Source organism: Stegostoma tigrinum, chromosome 26, assembly GCF_030684315.1.
Source record: "Stegostoma tigrinum isolate sSteTig4 chromosome 26, sSteTig4.hap1, whole genome shotgun sequence".
Taxonomy (NCBI): Eukaryota; Metazoa; Chordata; class Chondrichthyes; order Orectolobiformes; family Stegostomatidae; genus Stegostoma; species Stegostoma tigrinum.
In genome coordinates, this window is record NC_081379.1 from 50,776,706 (window position 1) to 50,796,756 (window position 20,051).

At 44.6% G+C, this 20,051-nt stretch overlaps 1 protein-coding gene across 1 annotated transcript in view; it reads right to left on the reverse strand.

The window, feature by feature from the left end:
- The window catches only part of si:ch211-225b11.4 (thyroid adenoma-associated protein homolog), a 248,624-nt gene that overhangs the window by 98,593 nt on the left and 129,980 nt on the right, over positions 1-20,051 (reverse strand). The window contains exons 14-16 of the mRNA XM_048556638.1: positions 16,555-16,664; positions 13,977-14,137; positions 4,543-4,709 (exon numbers count right to left, since the gene is read on the reverse strand). Of these exons, the coding sequence (XP_048412595.1) occupies positions 4,543-4,709; positions 13,977-14,137; positions 16,555-16,664 (438 nt within the window). The remainder of the gene's footprint in view (positions 1-4,542; positions 4,710-13,976; positions 14,138-16,554; positions 16,665-20,051) is intronic.

The window sequence follows — 20,051 nt, forward strand, 5'->3', positions numbered from 1 at the left end:
TGCCCCTGTAATTACCTTTATTTAACTGTAATACCATTATATCCGATTTTGCCTTCTCTCTTTCAAACTGCAGACTGAACTCTACCATATTATGATCGCTGCCTCCTAAGTGTTCCCTTACTTTAAGGTCTTTTATAAAGTCTGGCTCATTACATAGCACTAAGTCCAGAATAGCCGGTTCCCTTGTGGGCTCCATCACAAGCTGTTGCAAAAAGCCATCCTGCAAACATTCCACGAATTCCCTTTCTTTGGATCCACCGGCAACATTATTCACCCAATCCACCTGCATATTGAAGTCCCCCATGATCAACGTGAATTCACTACACAGCTTCCGAGTTGCTACTTTTTTTTTGTGGCCCACTCATTGCCTGAACAATTCGTCACTTTCCTCCTGTCACTCTTGCTCACCATGGGGTTGAGACTGGGCGAAGTGGAGATCTGGGGTGAGTCGGAAAGGGTCTCAGGGCAGACAGGTAGTTATAAGCTGGGATAATGTTTGGGAGAACCATTGTGGGCCTTCTAGCTGATACATCTGCACGCTCACGCATTCCACCACAGCTTCCCAAATTTACTGGGAACCTGATGCTACTGTGAAAAGACACAAATACCTCAAAGTCCCACATAAGTCAGATATGCATTGCACAAGATGCAAAAGTGCACAGATCTGGAAGCCTGCTAAACGGCCATTCTACCAGGTGCCTTTATTTCCAAAATCCAAGATTCTCTGCATCTTTTTAACCGCTTTCTCCACTGTGCCACACATTCAGTAATTTGTTCTCATTTCTCTGGATGCACTTTAAAAATTCCACTTTGTCTGATCCTTTCACAATAAAGCCATTCCAGTTAACGTTACTAAGTTTCTAATCCCCAACAACTATAACCCTGTTTCTCTCACATATTTGTATGATTTATTTACATATCTGCTCCTCTACCTCCGATTGCTGGGAGGTCTGTAATGATACCAGCAAGGTAATTGCCCTTTTCCTTTTATTTCTAAGCTCCACCCAGCTGGCCCCAATTGTATTTTTAATTCATTCATGGGATGAGGACACCGCTGGCTAGGCCAGCATTTATTGCTCACCCCAGTGAGCAGTGCTGTGGGTGTGGAGTCACATGTAGGTGAGACCAGGGAAGGATGGGAATTTCCTTCCCTAAAGGACCTTAGTGAACCAGATTGTTTTTTCCAACCATCAACATGGTCATCATTAGACTCGTGATCCCAGATTTGCAATGAATTCAAATTCCGCCATCTGCTGTGGTGGGATTCAAGCCCTGGGTCTCCAGAACATTACCTGGATATCCAGAAAATGCCTGGGAACCAAGTCCAGTGAGCCTAATTTTTGAGATAATGGGCACTGCAGATGCTGGAGGATCCAAGATAACAAAGTGTGAAGCTGAATGAACACAGCAGGCCAAGCATCATCTCAGGAGCATAAAAGCTGACGTTTTGGGCCTAGACCCTTCGTCAGAGAGGATGAAGGGTCTCGGCCTGAAATGTCAGCTTTTGTGTTCCTGAGATGCTGCTTAGCCTGCTGTGTTCATCCAGCTTCACACTTTGTTAGCCTAATCTTTGAAGTGGCTAAGTTGTTAGAGTGGATTCTGAAAAACAGGATCTACTGGCATTTGGCGAGGCAAAGATTCATTTGGGATAGTCAGCATGGCTTTGTTCATGGGAGATCATGGGATGATCAAGAATGATGGCAATGTGGTACACGTTGTGTGCATGGACTTTGGTAAGGACTTTGGCAAGGTACCGCATGGTCGGTTGTTCAGTAAGGTTAAATTGCACTGGATCTAGGGAGGGCTAGCCAATTCCATTCAAAACCTTGATGGTAAAAGACAGAAGATGGTGATATAGTCTTGTTTGTCACACTGGAGGCATGAGTGATGTGCCCTGGGTCTGTTATTATTCATCATTCATATAAATGATTTGAATGAGAATTTAGGAGGTATACTTGGTAATTTTGTAGGGGACATCAAGATTGGAGTGTAGTGGAAAGTGAAGAAAGTTATCTGGGAATACAGTGAGATCTTGATCAACTGGGCCAGTTGATTGAGGAATAGCAGATGAAGTTAAATTTAGATAAGTACAAGGAGTTGCATTTTGGTAGGTCAAACCAGGGCAGGGCTTACACTGTCAATGGCAGGGCCCTGGGGAGTGTTATAGAACAAAGTAATCTAGGGATACAAGTTTTTAGCTCCTTGCAGGTGGAGTGTGGCATGGGCAAGTTATGCCAAGGGGCCTGCTTTCATGCTGTAGACCTCTATGACAGGGTAGTGACAGCGGCTTTTGGAATGCTTGCTTTCATCAGTAAGAGCGCTGACTATAGGAGTTGGGATGTCTTGTTGCAGCTGTACAAGACATTGGTGAGGCTACATTTGGAGTACAGCATGCAGTTCTGATCACGCTAATACAGAAATGATATTATTAAACTTGAAAGAGTGCAGAAAAGATTTACTGGGATGCTACCTGGATTGGAAAGTTTGTGTTATAAGGACAGGCTGGATAGCCTGGGACTATTTTTCCCTGGATCGTAGGAGACTGAGAGGTGACCTTCCACAAGTCCATAAAATCATGACAGGTATAGATAAGGTAGATTGCCAACAACTTTTCTCTAGTGTGGGGTTCAGAGGGGCAGTTTTTTTCACACAGAGGGTGGTGAGTGTCTAGAACAGGCTATCAGAGATAGTAGTGCAAGCGAATACAATTTCGTCATTTAAGAAACATTTAGACAGGTACATGGATGAGATTAGTATGGAGGGATGTGGACCAAACACAGGCAAATGGGAATGGTTTAACAGTGAAAACTGTGTGGCGTGGGCAAGTTATGCCAAGGCGCCTGCTTCCATGCTGTAGACCTTTTTGACTCTAAGCAACTATGCTCCTACCAATGTGAGGAGAATGAGAAAATGTGTCTTGGTAATCACGCCACTAGGACTCATGTAAAACCAGAGCTCCTCTGTTCACCAGTTCCTTTTCCTTTTCCCCTCTTTGCTGCAGTTGTTCTTCCCCAACACCACCCCGCCACCCCCAATCCCCACCACAACCTTTAACTTCTTAAACTAACCTACCTGAAGGGAATGGAGAATGCAGTCCGAGACCAGCCCAGCACTTGGAGGCGAGTTGGACAGCAGGCCAGCGCGGGAAGCGAGTGGCAGCTGCAGCCCAGAGCGGGAGCAGACCGAGCCTGAACCAACCCAGGAGGTGAGTCCTGGAAGCAAGTCATGGCTGGAGTCTGGAGCAGGAGCAGATCAAGCCCAGGCTGACGTGGAAGGCGTGTCCCAGAAGCGAGTCGTGGCCAGAACCCAGAGCAGGAGCAAGGCAGGCTGTGGCCTGAGTCTCCGAAGTGAGTTGTGGCCAGTGCCCACAGCAGGAGCAGAATGAGCCCAGGCCGGCCAGGGGAACAAGTCCTGGAAGCGAGTATGGGACAGAGGCCAGCGCGCGCAGGCAGCATGGCCTTACGTTCTGAAGCCCAGTGGGCAGACACTCAGTGAAAAAGTACAATAACTTCAGTACTTTAAACTCTTTTTATTATCATTGTAGACTTTTTAGACTTTGTACTCCCATGCTACTCTATTTTGTCTACTGTTTCAATTCTGTGATGACACTTAAAGCAACTGTACTGAAGCACCATATACCTAAGACGGTGCCGAAAGGTGACATTACAAAATTTTCACTGCATTCATTCAAGTGTTTGTGATAATGAAGGCTATTCTATCTCTCTCCACCAGTGAAGCATAACTCCAGATGAAGGCCAAGCAGCATCTCAGGAGTACAAAAGCTCTCTGATGAAGGGTCTAGGCCCGAAACGTCAGCTTTTGTGCTCCTGAGATGCTGCTTGGCCTGCTGTGTTCATCCAGCCTCACACTTTATTATCTTGGAATTCTCCAGCATCTGCAGTTCCCATTATCTCCAGATGAAGGCTTTGCAGATCATTCCCCACACCCAGTAATGTTCACGCTTTGTCCAGCGGTGTAACTGGTAAGATGGTGGCTCAGAGCCCACTGTTCTGGGGTCTTTCTCCACCATGGGGCATGCGGGACTCATATTCAGAGCCTGAAGATGTACTCTGGGAGCACTTTCACCACTTTGTCCGTGGCTTCCTTTCCTAACCTGCCTCATAATCCTCCTTGGTGTGGCAGTCTCTTGTCGTGGCATGGTGGTCTTGAGGCCTAGTATGGCCTCAGCATGGACTTACAGCCTCAACAGGCTCAAGGTGAAGCCTGGCACAATCTGGAGTCAAGGCATGACGAAAGCTTGGAGGCTAGGTACCAACATGGATGGAGTTGGAAGGACTGTAGTTTCTAACTTGTTATTTTTCTATTTTCTAATTTATTCCTATGATCTGTAATGCTGCGGGACTTTTCATTTCTTTAATTTTCTATTTTTTTACCCAAGAAGAATCTGTACCGAGATATCTTGTAACTAAGATGGCATGGTAAGTGGTGACTTGTAAACATTTCATTGTATTCATTTCAGTAGATGGAACAATAAAGCGAATTCAATTCATTTCAAATGGTCTGTACAAGGCAGCTCCTTACCATGTAGTGGCTTGGTTTTGGCAGCTTGCAGCAGATCTGTACAAGCCACTCTGTAATGCTCGACCAACTGCTGATGTAGATAAGTTACGAAGATCAATGGGTGGAAGCAGGCATCTTCAGTGGCTTCCCCATGAGCAACCACACCTAGCAAAACTGATATGTCAGACCTGGAAGAAAAGATACAGACAAAATAAAAAATTGAAGATGCCTTCTGACCAACTGACGCATTATCTGCAAAAATCCATGATATCTATTTTGGCTCTGTTGTTGAAGAATGCAATGCTGAACACAATCAAGAGATTCACAGCTTTTGAGGTCCTAGCTCCTGGTACTGTGCAAACAGGATTTCACGTCTCTTCCAACAAGATCACAATCACAATTTCTGCTATTGTTCCAAAGTCAGTTGGAGATATCTCTCGTCCTAGCACCAAGAAAGCAAGCCTTGTAGGGACTCAAATCCCACTTAGCAAGGATGCTCTCTTGTTCCCTAATTTTTGAATCCCTTACAGCTACCACACTACACTTCTTGCTCTCCTGCTCCAAATACCATGGTCAGCATTCCGCTAGTCCTTCTAACAGTTTTCATGCTTACCCTCCCCGATTCTAAGCATCAAATACAATTAATTTCTGCAGTTTAGCCCACTCTAATCCTGCTCTGAGTTTCAAATGCAGAATAGCTCTCCCTCTCACACCACTGATATAAACCATCACACCCCATAATAAAAAGGAAGCATATTACATAAATGGGAAAAGATTTCAGAGCTCTAAGCTGCATGGAGATCTGTGTGAATAGCAAAATGTTAGTACACAAGCACAGCAAATAATCAGCAAAGCTATTTGCAAGAGGAAATGAATGCAAAAGTAGAGACATTGTGCTTAACTTACAAACCACTTAGTTTAATGTCAGTAGTAGGGAAAATGTCTGGAAAAAATCATTTGAGATAGAATCAGAAATCGCATAAAAAAAAGTGGGTTGATTAGGAAGAGTTTGCACAGATTTCTGAAGGGGAAATTGTGTTTAACTGACTTGTTGAAGTTTTTTGAAGGAGAAATGGAAAGAGTTGATGAAGGTAAAACTGATGAGATGGTATACATGGATTCCCAAAAGACGCTTATACAGTGCTTATACAATAAGAGATTTATGAGGAAAGTTGTAGGTCATGGTATAAAGGGAATTGTAGCAATGTGGATACAGAACCGTCTGACTGATTGAAAAATATCTCCAGTTGCTGTCCACTTTCTATCTGGAGGAAGGTTTGTAATGGAGTAACCCAGGGGTTACTAAATGGGAGATAATAAAATGTGAGGCTGGATGAACACAGCAGGCCAAGCAGCATCTCAGGAGCACAAAAGCTGACATTTCGGGCCTAGACCCTTCATCAGAGAGGGGGATGGGGTGGGGGCTCTGGAATAAATAGGGAGTGAGGGGGAGGTGGACCGAAGATGGAGAGTAAAGAAGATAGGTGGAGAGAGTATAGGTGGGGAGGTAGGGAGGGGATAGGTCAGTCCAGGGAAGACGGACAGGTCAAGGAGGTGGGATGAGGTTAGTAGGTAGATGGGGGTGCGGCTTGGGGTGGGAGGAAGGGATGGGTGAGAGGAAGAACAGGTGAGGGAGGCAGAGACAGGTTGGACTGGTTTTGGGATGCAGTGGGTGGGGGGAAAGAGCTGGGCTGGTTGTGTGGTGCAGTGGGGGGAGGGGACGAACTGGGCTGGTTTAGGGATGCAGTTGGGGAAGGGGAGATTTTGAAACTGGTGAAGTCCACATCGATACCATTAGGCTGCAGGGTTCCCAGGCGGAATATGAGTTGCTGTTCCTGCAACCTTCGGGTGGCATCATTGTGGCTCTGCAGGAGGCCCATGATGGACATGTCATCTAAAGAATGGGAGGGGGAGTGGAAATGGTTTGCGACTGGGAGGTGCAGTTGTTTGTTGCGTACTGAGCGGAGGTGTTCTGCAAAGCGGTCTCCAAGCCTCCGCTTGGTTTCCCCAATGTAGAGGATGCCACACCGGGTACAGTGGATGCAGTATATCACATTGGCAGATGTGCAGGTGAACCAAGTTCATGTCCAAGTTCTTCAAGGGCCGCAACTTTCCCCCCACAGTGATCGAGAACGCCCTTGACCGCGTCTCCCGTATTTCCCGCAACACATCCCTCACACCCCGCCCCCGCCACAACCGCCCAAAGAGGATCCCCCTCGTTCTCACACACCACCCTACCAACCTCTGGATACAACGCATCATCCTCCGACACTTCCAACATTTACAATCCGACCCCACCACCCAAGACATTTTTCCATCCCCACCCCTGTCTGCTTTCCGGAGAGACCACTCTCTCCGTGACTCCCTTGTTCGCTCCACATTGCCCTCCAACCCCACCACACCCGGCACCTTCCCCTGCAACCGCAGGAAATGCTACACTTGCCCCCACACCTCCTCCCTCACCCCTATCACAGGCCCCAAGATGACATTCCACATTAAGCAGAGGTTCACCTGCACATCTTCATCCCACCTCCTTGACCTGTCCGTCTTCCCTGGACTGACCTATCCCCTCCCTACCTCCCCTCTTATACTCTCTCCACCTATCTTCTTTTCTCTCCATCTTCGGTCCGCCTCCCCCCCTCTCCCTATTTATTCCAGAGCCCTCACCCCATTCCCCCTCTCTGATGAAGGGTCTAGGCCCGAAACGTCAGCTTTTGTGCTCCTGAGATGCTGCTTGGCCTGCTGTGTTCATCCAGCCTCACATTTTATTATCTTGGAATTCTCCGGCATCTGCAGTTCCCATTATCTCTGTTACTAAATGGGACCTTGGTTTTTCGTGATAATCAGAATCATACCAGGGCAGAAGAGGCTCTCTTGGCCCATCAAGTCTGCACTTACATGTGGGAAACATCTGAATTTCAACCTAATCCGATTTACTAACACTTGTTTCATACCCTTGACTGTTATGAAATGCCAAATGCTCATCGAGGTACTTTTTAAAGGCTGTGAGGCAATTCACTCCACCACTCTCCTAGGCAGCGCATTCCAGACAATCACCATTTTCTGAGTTAAAAATGTTTTCCCTCATATCCCCCAAACTCCTGCCCTTCACTTTGAACTTGTGTCCTCTTCTGACTGACTCTTCAACTGAGGGGCGCTGCTTCTCATCCACTCTGTCCATATCCTCTTCATCTTGTAACCCTCAATCAGATTGACCCTTTATCTCCTCTGCTCCAACAAAAACAAGGCAGGACTATCCAACCTTTCCTCCTAACTTAAATTTTCCATTCAAAGCAGCATCCTAGTGAATTTCCTCTGCATCCCTTCAGTACATTCACATCCTTCCTGTGATGTGGTGCCCAGAACTGCTCACAATACTCTTGCTGTGATCTCACCAAAGCTCCATTCAACTCTAACATGAGTTCCCTGCTTTCATAATCTATGCCTCAACTGACAAAGGCAAGTATCTCTTATGCGTTTTTCACTATCCTACTAACATGGCCTTCTGCCTTCATGCACCTCTGGACTAACACTCCAAGATCTCTTTGTTCCAAAGATCTTCCTAGTGTCATGCCATTTATTAAATACTTCCTTGTCAACTTACTCCTTCCAAAGTGCGTCACCTCATACTTTTCAGTCTCTACAACTAGGCTCATTTTGAATCCACCTCATCAAATTATCCTGTATCCCATGTGCGTTTGTCTTCTTGGTAATTCTCCTTGTCAAAATCTTTGCTGAAATCCACATAAACTACATCAACTAGACTACCTTCATCTATACATATTCATCTAGATTTTGGTGTGCAGAGGACAATTTCAAAGTTTTCAGATGGCACTCAATTTGAAAGATTTGTAAACTGTGAGGAGTACAGTGTGGAACTCTAAAATGTCAGTGACAAGTTGGTGGAGTGGACCGATAGATGGCACATGAGATTTAGCGCAGAGAAGTGTGAGGTGATGCAGTTTAGTCAGAAAGACAATATAAAATAGAGGGTACAATTCTAAAGGTAGTGCAGAAGCAGGGAATGCTGAGTGTAAATACACGCACAGATCATTGAAAGTGGCAGAACAGCTGAACAGACCAGTAAGTAGTGTACTACAGTGTGCTCAGCTTTGTTAATCGGAAATAGACCACACCAGCAGACAGATGATGTTGAACTTGTAAAAGGCACTTGTTAGACATCACCTGGAGTACTGTGTACAATTGTGGGCACCTGATCAAAGGAAAGATGTGAATAAACTGGGGAGAGCGCAGAATCAGTTCAGAAGAAAGTTCCAGGAATGAAAAGCTTCAAGTTATGAAGATAGATTGAAGAAGTTGGGAGTGTTTTCCCCAGGAGAGAAAATGGCTGAGAGGAGAGCTGACTGCCATTTTCAAAATCAACAGCAGGCTATACAGAATGGACAGGGTGAAGCTTTTTTGTTTATATAATCCCTACAGTATGAAAACAGGCCCTTCAGCCCAACAAGTTGAAGCTGTTTCTGCTTGTTGAATAAAACAAGAATGAGAGGGCATTGAATTAAAATGACATATAAATAAAGCAATGGTGATGTAAGAAAAATACTTTGTTCACACAGGGAGTTATTAGGGTCTGGAAATGTGCTGGAGATAGCTTCCATCAAGATATTCACTGGATGTTGTTTTGGATAGTAATAGTGTGCAGGATTACAGGGAAAAGACAAAGGTTTGGCACTAGATAACAGATTGGACTAGATGATTAGGCCAGGGCAGGTATGATGGGCCAAGTGGTCGCTCCAGAACCAGAGGACACAGTTTAAAAATAAGAGGTAGGTCATTTAGAACAGAGTTGAGGAAAAACGTCTTCACCCAGAGCGTGGTGGACATATGGAATGCTCTGCCCCAGAAGACAGTGGAGGCCAAGTCTCTGGATACTTTCAAGAAAGCGATGGATACAGCTCTTAAAGACAGTGGAATCAAGGGTTATAGGGATAAGGCAGGAACAGGATACTGATTGTGGATGATCAGCCATGATCATAATGAACGGTGATGCTGGCTCGAAGGGCCGAATGGTCTACTCCTGCACCTATTGTCTATTGTCGCCATTTGAAACAATACTGTAATTGTGTTATTACAGGCCATTGGTGTGACCACATCTAAAGTACTTTGTGCAATACTGGTCACCTTATTTAAGACAGGATGTGAATGCTTCGGAGGCAATTCAATGAAGGTTTACTACATTAGCACTTAGAGTGGGTGGGTTGTGTCATGAGGAAAAGTTGGATAGCTTGACTTGTATCCACACAAATTCAGAACAGGACACTGAAATATATAAAATTCTGAATAGTCTTAGGAAGGCAACTGTGGAGAAGATATTTCCTTTTGTGGGAGAATCCGTAAGTGGTGTTACAGTTTTAAAGGAAGGATTCATTTATTTAAAACAGAGATGAAACAAAATGTTTTCTCTCTGAGGGTCATGAGTCTGTTGAACTCTTTCCATAATAAGGAGCAGAAACAGACTCTTTGGCTTGTTCAAATATTTCTATCATTGAAAGCCACAGGTGAAGTGGCACAGGTTAGCTAATGTGGCACCACTATTAAAGAAAAGTGGTAAGAAAAAGCCATGGAGCAACAGACTGGTATCTGGTCTATAGACTGGTAGAGCCTGAAATCGGTGGTGGCCAAGTTGTTGGAGGGAATCCTGAGGAACAAAATTCACATGTATTTGGAATGTCAAAGACTGATTATGGGAAGTCAACATGCCTTTGTGCATGGGAAATTGTGTTGCACTAATTTGAATGATTTTTTGGCGAGGTAATGTAAAAGATTGATGAAGGCAGAGCAGTGGACATGATTTATATGGACTTCAGTAAGGCATTCAACAAAGATCCCCATGATAGGCTGGTTAGCAAAATCAGATTACATGGCATACAGGGAGAACTAGTCATTTTGGGACAGAAGTGGCTCGAAGGTAGAAGTCAGAAGGTGACGGTGGAGGGTTGCTTTTCAGACTGGAGACCTGTGACCAGGGCTGTGACACAAAGATCCGTGCTGGGTCCGCTGCTTTTCATCATTTATATAAATAATTTGGATGTGAACAATGGAGATATGGTTAGTAAGTTTGCAGACGACACCAAAACTGGAGGTGTGGTGGACAGCGAAGAAGGTTGCCTCAGAGTAAAACAGGATATTGATCAGAGGAGCCAATGGGCCGAGGAGTGGTAGGTGGGGTTTAATTTAGAAAAATGTGAGGTGCTGTATTGTGGAAAGGCAAATCAGGGTAGGACTTATACAATTAATAGTAAGGTCCTGAGGAGTGTTGCTGAATAAAGAGACCGTGAGGAGCGGTTCATAGTTCCTTGAAAGTAGAGTTGCAGGCAGATGGGATAGTGAAGAACGCGTTTGGTATGCTGGTTTTTATTGGTTGGGGCATTGAGTATAGGAGTTGGGAGGTCATGTTGCTGCTGTTGACATTGGTTAGGCCACTTTTGCAGTACTGCATTCAGTTCCGATCTCCCTGCTATAGGAAGGATATTGTGAAACGTGGAAGGGTTCAGAAAAGATTTACAAGGACATTGCCAGAGTTGGAGGGTTTGTGCTACAGGGAGAGGCTAAATAGGTTTGGGATATTTTCCCTGGAGTGTTGGAGGCTGAGGGGTGATATTTCAGAGGTTTATAAAATCATGAGGGGCATGGATAGGGTAAATAGACAAGGTCCTTTCCCTGGGGTGGGGGAGTCCAAAACTAGAGGGCATAGGTATAAGGTGAGAGGGGAAAGATTTAAAAGGGACCTAATGGGCAACTTTTTCATGCAGATGGTGGTGCATGTATGGAATAAGCTCCCAGAGGGAGTGGTGGAGGCTGGTACAATTACAACATTTAAAAGGCATCTGGATGGGTATGCGAATAGTAAAGGTTTAGAGGGATATGTACCAAATGTTTGGCATATGAGATTCGATTAATTCAGGATATCTGGTTGGCACGGATAAATTGGATGAAGGGTCTGTTTCCATGCATTACAATTCTATGGCTCTATGAATATTTTTAAGGTATTAGTAGATGAATTCTTATTAAGCAAAACGGTGAAAGGAGTATGCAGGAATGCGCATTTGTGGATACAATCAGATCAACCATGATCTTGTCTTTTACATATTGTCCCATGGGACTTGGGCATCACTGGCTGAGCCAGCATTTATTAATTGTCTCTAAGTGCCATCAAGAAGGGGGTGGTGAGTTGCTTCCTTAAACTGCTGCAGTCTGTGTGTCATAGGTAGATTCACAATGTCCTTAAGGAGGAATTTCAGGACTTTCATCAAGCGACAGTGAAGGAACAGTGATAGCTGGCCAGGTTTGGGTAGATGCCAACATTGTAGCTTGGCTAGGGATGCAGCAAGTTCTGGAGCATGAGTCTACAGTACTACCGCCAGAATTTTGTCAGGGCCCATAGCATTTGCAGTATCCAATGCCTCTGGCTGTTTCCTGATATTAAATAAATAGAATGGCTGAACACTGGCATGCTGTGCACCACTGGAGGAGACAGAGATGGATCATCCACTCAATACTTCCAGCTGAAGATTGCTGCGAATGCTTCAGACTTATCTTTTGCCTTGGGCTCTTCCACTATTGAGGCTGAGGATGTTTTTGGAGCCTCTTCCTCCAGTGAGATGTTTACTTGTCCACCACCAATGACAACTGGATGGCAGAACTGCAGAGCTAAGATTTGATCAATTGGTTTAGGATCACTTCGATCATTTGTCTGTTATTTGCTGTTTATGCTGTTTGGCACACAATAGTTTTGTTTTGTAGTTTCACCAGATTGACACCACATTTTGATTATGCCTGATGCTGCTCCTAGTGAGTCTTCTTTCACTCTCCACTGAACTCGGGCTGACCTTTGGGCTTGATGGTAATTGTTGAGTAGGGGATATGCTGGACCATGAGTTTGCAGATTGTGGAGTACGATTCTGCTCCTATTGATGGCCCACAGTGCCTCATGGATGCCTAGTCTTGACTTGCTGTTCGAATTCTGTCCTGTTTAGCATGGTGATCTGCCGCAAAACGGGATGGATGGTATTCTCAATGTGAAGGAACAACTTCAACTTTGTTTCCAAGAGGTCTGTGCGGTGGTCACTCTTACCAATGTTGTTATGGACAGATGGATCTGTAGCCAGCAGATCGGGAAGGATAAGGTCAAGTATGTTTTTTTCCCTCTTATTGGTTTCCTCATCACCTGTTGCAGACCCAGCGTAATAGCTGTGTCCTTTAGGTCCCAAACAGCTCAGTCAGTAAGACAACTCTCGGTGGAGGACATTGAAATCTCCCTTCCAGAGTACATTCTGTGCCCCTGCTACCCGCAGTGCTTCCTCCAACGGTTGTTAAACATGGAGTCATACTGATTCATCAATGAAGGGAAGACAGTATGCAGTAACCAGCAGGAGGTTTCCTTGTCCATGTCTTAACCTGACGTCATGGGGTTTCATTGGGTCCAGAGTCAATGGTGAGGCAACATTGAGGGCAACTTACTATCAACAGTACCACTGTGCCGCTACCTTTGCAGGGTCTGTCCTGCTGGGGGACAGAAAATCCAGGGATAATGACAGTGGGCTCTGAGATCCTGTCTGCTAGGTATGATTTTGTGAGTATGACTATCTTAGGCTGTTGTTTGTCCAGTCTGTAAAACACCTCTGACAATCCTGGCTGTAGCCCCCAGATGTTACTGAGGATAACTTTGCAGAGTCAACAAGGCTACTCCTGCCATTGCCTTTTCTGGTCTAGGTGCCAGGTGGTCCATCCAGTTTCATTTTCTTGTTGAGACTTTGTAGCGATTGATTCAACTGAGTGCATTTCAAAGTGCAGTTGAGAGTCAGTTAATGCTGTGTGTCTGGAGTCACATGTAGGCCAGACCAGGTGAGGGTGGCAGACTTCCTTCCTTGAAATAGATAGGGTGGACAGTGAGAGTCTTTTTCCGAGGATGATGACTTCAGCTTAAACAAGGGGGCATAGCTACAAATTGAGGGGTGATAGATTTAAGACAGATGTCAGAGGCAGGTTCTTTACCCAGAGAGTGGTAAGGGCATGGAACGCCCTGCCTGCCAATGTAGTTAACTCAGTCACATGAGGGGCATTTAAACAGTCCTTGGATAAGCATATGGATGATGATGGGAAAGTGTAGGGGGATGGGCTTAGATTAGTTCACAGGTCGGTGCAACATCGAGGGCCGAAGGACCTGTTCTGCGCTGTATTGTTCTATGTTCTAAGGACACTGATGAACACTGAATGGCTGAGAGGTTTGAGGGGTTGAATGGTTGAATCCTGCTCCTGTTCTGCATGGTATAATTGTTACCAACAGTTAACAACACTACCCAGCAAACCCCGCCACCCCCCCCGCCAATCCCTAAGCCACCTCACTCAGAAACAAACATGCCCCAACCCTCTTCTTCCCAATCACAACAATGACGACATTCCCTGGTACTCACTGTGTCCTGTTAAATACTAACTTTTGAAGAGCTGTTTTCACGATTAGGGCTCCAGCCTCAGCCTGGGACACCCTGGAACTGCACAACATCTTCACAGCGTGTTCAAACAATGCAGCAGCCAGAGGCTGGGCTAGGAGCACGGGAAGGTAATTCACCAGCAATTTAGAAGCCAGTTCCCTGATCTGAAACAGAAGTAACAATGATAGGTGAATGGCAGTAAAAGCGTCAATAAGGAACAGAGTGCAGTGTTATGAAGAGGTGTGATCCAAATACTTTAAGAAGAATATGTGGACCCATATAAATGAATTTTTAAACATGGGCAACTATGTTACACCTCTAAGGAGCAGGGAGCTGCAATGGTGTCACAGTTCATGAAAACATGCACAGGTAATTTAGCCTAGTTGAATGGGCTATTGCATTCTGAAATCATTGTCAGAGAACTTGACCTGCATGAAAAGCAACGACCCATTGCTCCAGAGATAACAGGAACTGCAGATGCTGGAGAATCCAAGATAACAAGGTGTGAAGCTGGATGAACAGCAAATGCATTTCTGATGAAGGGTCTAGGCCCAAAATGTCAGCTTTCCTGCTCCTAAGGTGCTGCTTGGCCTGCTGCGTTCATCCAGCTCCACAACTTGTTAACCCATTGCTCCATCCCTCTTTCTTTGCAATTTCTCTCAGCAAAGTGTGAGCTGAAAATACACCAGAAGTCATTTTTAACCTCTTGGAGAGGATTCACTGGAATCTCTCTCACCGTCTAAAGCAAAAAGGAATTCAGCAAACTGCAACTCAGCCAGGAAGATACAGCATGCGTGTGCAGAACAGCTTTGGAATCAGAACACCACTCGGAACAGTCCATGACTTGTCCTATTTTAATGAGTTTAACTAGTACTTGCCAAAGTAACTTAAAGTTAAGACTCGGTAGAGATTCCATTTTTATGTTTCTCCTCAGACTTGAGCACCTATGTTAGTTTTTTTTAAAATGGTATAGATATATTTACATCACTTAAACTGTTTGCTTATAATCTTTGTATCTTTTAGTAGATTTGCTTTGGAAATACAGCAGCTATATAACTGGGCATAACACGACCTGGTTAAATTTAAAATTTGTTGTGATCAATGGAGGAGTCAGGCTAGAAACAGAAACAGCGACCCTTGTTACATTGATCTTAACAAAAGGAATATGTGATGCTCAGGGGATATCCTCAGTCAAACTGAACAAACAACCATTAGAGTGAAACGAAGTCAAAAGTCACATGGCACCAGATTATAGACCAACTGATTTATTTGAAATCACAAGTTTTTGTAGTGTCGCCTCTTTGTCAGGTGAAGTGCCAAAAACTTGTGACTTCAAGTAACTATAGGGAAGGTGATAGCCTAGTGGTATTATTGCTGGTTTGTTAATCCAGAGACCCAAATAATGCTCTGCAGCAGATGGTGGAATTTGAATTCAATAAAAAAAACTGGAATTAAGAGTCTATTGATGACAATGAATCCATTGTTGATTGTCAGAAAAACCCATCTGGTTCACTAATGTCCTTTAGGGAAGGAAACCGCAATACTTACCTGGTCTGGCCTACATGTGATTCCAGGCCCACAGCAACGCAGTTGATGCTTAACTGCCCTCACGGCACTTAGGGATGGGGAATAAATGGCCAGCAACCATTCTTTGGGCGGCAAGGTGGCTCAGTGGTTAGCACTGCTGCCTCACAGCGCCAGGGACCCCGGGTTCGATTCCACCCTTGGGAGACTGTCTGTGTGGAGTTTGTACATTCACCCCGTGCCAGCAGGGGTTTCCTCCGGGTACTCCAGTTTCCTCCCACAGTCCAAAGATGTGCAGGGTAGGTAGACTGGCCATGCTAAATTGCCCCTGGTGTTCAGGGGTGTGTAGATTAGGTGGATTATAGGGGGATGGGTCTGGGTAGGATGTTCTGAGGGTTGGTGTGGACTTGTTGGGCCAAAGGGCCTGTTTCCACACTGTAGGGATTCTATGATTCTGTGATCTTTACAATATCCTCATCCCAAGAATGAATTTAAAAAAAAGAAATCTTTGGACTATAACCTGGTGTCGTCTGACTTTTGACCCTGTACATCCCAGTCCAACACAGGCACCTCCATATCAGTGTGAAAGAAGCTGACTTCGTCAACATCAAAGAAAACAACACAAAGCCTAGTTAAGGATACAGCTGGACTCACTAAGAATTTTCCAAGTCTGCATTGACTGAGCCAGACTGGGATGAAGCCCTTAGTGTCAAAACCAGACTGGCCAGGAATAAAGCCACAGTGACTGAACTAGACTCACCAGGAACAACACCTTACCCCAAAGTCAGGAATACAATCCTCAGTTGTCTAGCCAAACTGATCAGTGACTGAGCTCATCAGGAATAAATTCACCGAGTGACTGTGCCAGACTCAGCACAAATAACCTTCCCTGTGACTCTCAGTCTGACCAGGAATAAATTCTCCCATTTCTGAGTGAGGTTGATCAGGAGTAACCTCCCCAGTGACTAAACAAAGCTGACAGGAATAAATTCCCTATGAGTGAGCCAGACTCACCAAGAATAAACTCCCCAGCGACTGAGCCAGACTCAAGCCTCACCTCATTTGTGCCATCCATCAAGCAACCTAACAGGATCTGTAGGTTGGATTGCGAGAAGAAATCCCAGCTCCCACTCTGTCTTGCCAGGTTCAATAACTCAGTCATGTCCTCTGTTATAAAATGACAATAACAAGGCTGTGAATCAGTGGCCTGGACGATATTGAATTATATTTTTTACAGTACCAAGTATACAGACACAAAGGACATAACTTATTATGCAATTAACCCATATTATGCAACACATTTTATTTTGGACAGAAGGATGGGCAATCATTTATTGGCCATACAATGTGCAGTGGGAGATTAAGTGGGTGAACAGAATTCATGAAAAGGTAAGCACTAGGAGGAATTTTGGATCTGTGACAAAGTGTATATGTTTTAGTAGAAAAATGTAGAATGATATATCTGGCAATTCACAAATACTCACACTGAGTTAGCTCTTTGACATGGAAATGTTTCGTGAAGCAATTCATCAAAGAACTAGTAGACTCTGAGGCAAAGGAGGAGATGTTAGGAGGGCCAGAGGCTGAAGGAATGAGTTTAAGACAGCGCTTAAAGTGGAGAAGTGGCAGAATTAATAGACTGGCTGGTAGCTCAAACTGTGGCTTTAACAGTTAAGTGAAGGAACTGGGATGGGGAAAGCGACAGGGCAGTGATGGATGATACACAAAAACAGCAGAGTCAGGGGATCAGGAATTATGAGGGTGACCCACTGATTTGATGAGGTTGGGAGGGGTGAGGTGATGAAGAGTTTTAAACACAGAAATTTCCAGTAAGATGTTGCAGCTCATGAAGTTTGAAAAGAGGACAAGTGATGGGGAAATTGGAGTTGCTTTCACTTGGACTCCGGATGCACTGATCTTGTAGAGGAAGAGCTGGATAATGTATGGGTGAATCTGAAGGGAACAAAAGCATGGAAAATTGTTTCAGCAGCATGTGAGCTGAAATGGAGCTGAGGTGGCAGTATCACGTAGTTGCAAATAGGTCTCGCTGATGGACAGAAAGCTCAGCACAAAGATAAGCAGGACATTGAGATGGTGAAACTGCTGATTCAGGCAGAGGTAGTGATTCGGGATAGAGGTGAATATCCCTGAGCTGTGTCTCTGAAATAAAAATAGTGGAATCTGGAAATCATAGAATCATACAGTACAGAAGAGGACCTTCAGCACATCAAGTTTGCACTGACAAAAAACTCTTCTAAATCTACACTAATCCCACGTTCATGCGTTTGGCCCATTTCCTTAAATGTTACAACATGACAATTGCTCATTTAAGTACTTTTTAAAGATTGTGAGATCATGCATCTCATCTACCTATCAAGGAAGTGCATTCCAGATTCCACTGGGTGAAATAAACTACCTATGTAAAAAAAGGCTGAAATCCCTGCAATGCTGGTGAAACTCAGCAGGTTTGCCATCATCTGTGGAGAATGAAACAGTTAATGTTTCAAGACCAATGTGTTTCTTCTTCATAACTGAAAAGAGTAGAAAAATTGTGTTTTTATGCTGTTAACAGAGGGCCAGAGGGAATGAGTGCAACAGCTGGTGAGGGTGCTAACAGTAAAGGCAAAGGGAACGCTAAGGGAGTGACAGACTAAATAGGTATGAATGAAAGTGTGGAAAGGAGAAAATGGATCTGCTCTGCTGAATGCAGAGCCAATAAGATACAGACCAGAAATGGAGTCGGGGGGGGTGTTGCAATTAAAATGGGGGATACTGGATATTCTCTGAAGTTGCTGAACTTAATATTGAGTCCAGAGGATGTAACCTGCCTAAGTGAAAAATTAGGTGCTCTTCCTTCAGCTTGCATTGAGCTTTATTGAAACACTGCAGCAGGCCTTGGGCAGAAGTCTTATCTCGAGAGCATGGAGATTTAATGAAAGATCAGGACTATCCTTACAGACAGAAGACCTGTCGTGCAAAGTGCCTAACCAGTCTACGTCTGCAATGTAAAAGAGTCCGCACTGTGTGGAGTGATCACATTGTGTAGTTACATTAGCTTGAAAGCAGTACAAGTAAACTGCTGCTTCACCTGGAAGCTGTGAGTGGGACTTTGACATTGAGGAGAGAGGTGGTGAAAGGGCAAATGTTAAACCTTCTGCAATTGTATGGGAAGATGTCATGGAAAGGTGGGCTATGTTAGAATTGGTGAGGGAAGAAGTATTAGGACTGATGGAGGAGTGGACTAGACCATTTCAATAGAACAGTCCTTGCAGAATGCTGGCAGTATAGGGAAGGGTATGTTTGGTGGTGGTATCCTGCCAATCAAAGGTATGGCTATGGATACCCATATGGGTTCAGGCTATGCCTGTTTCTTTGTGAGACATGTGGAAAGTTCCATGATGCAGTCGTACTTGGGCCACGCCTATCAATCTTTCTTCAGCACATGAATGATGTCATTTTTGTTGCTTTCTGCTGTCATCTGGAATTGGAAAGATCCATGCTTTCAATTACCATCCTGCTTTCACCTTCACCTGGTCCACCTCTGATTCCTCCCCTTCCTTGACTTCACTGTTCTACTTCTGGGGATACACTGCTCAATAATAACCACAACAAACTCAATGACACCTTCAGTCACCTCGACGACATTTCCTCACAACTTTCTTCTTGAATGGACTCCATTCCATTCTCCCAGTTTCTCTGTCTCAGTTGCATTTATTCTGTTTATAACACCTTTAACATGGCTGCCTCTGCGATGTCCTCCTTTGACCTCAACCAAAGAATTTGTTGTCATCAATTTGTTGACATGGCCGTCAGCCAAATGCAACCTATTTCTCGAACTTTTGCCCTCACCCAGCTCTCTCCTCAAGGAACAGCGATAGCTTTCACCCTATTAGTCTCCACTTTCAAGGAATCATCCCTTGCCATGTTCACCAAATCCAGCAGGAGAACAACATCAAACACACATTCCTCTCCACTCCACTCCCAACATTCTGCAGGGACTGTTGGTTCCGTGACATGGGGGTTCATTCCTTCATCAGCCCTAACATTTTTTCTCTCATCACCTCTCCCCATCACATGGCATTTTTGCATACAATTGCAAAAGGGTAACACTTGCTCTTTCACCTGTTCTCTCCTCAATATTGAAGGCTACTCTTTCACTTTCCAGGTGAAGCAACAATTTACTTGCACTTCTTTTAATGTGGTCTACTATATTCACTACACATTGTGCTGTCTCCCTTACAATGGTGAGACCGAATGCAGACTGTGTGGCCTTTTAGCTGTACATTTCCACTCTGTTTGTAAGAATGGCCCTGGCCTTCCAGTTTCTTACTATTTCAATAAATCACCTTGAACACAAAACAGTACAGCACAGGAACAGGCCCTGTGGCCCAATGTTTCTGTGCTGACCATGATTTCATTCTAAAATAATTCCATCTGCTTGCTTATGGTCCATATCCCTCTGTTCTTTGTCTTTTCATGTATTAGTCTAAATGCCTCAAATGTGGTTACCATATGTGCTTTCACCACCTTTCTTGGGCACCTACCACTTTCTGT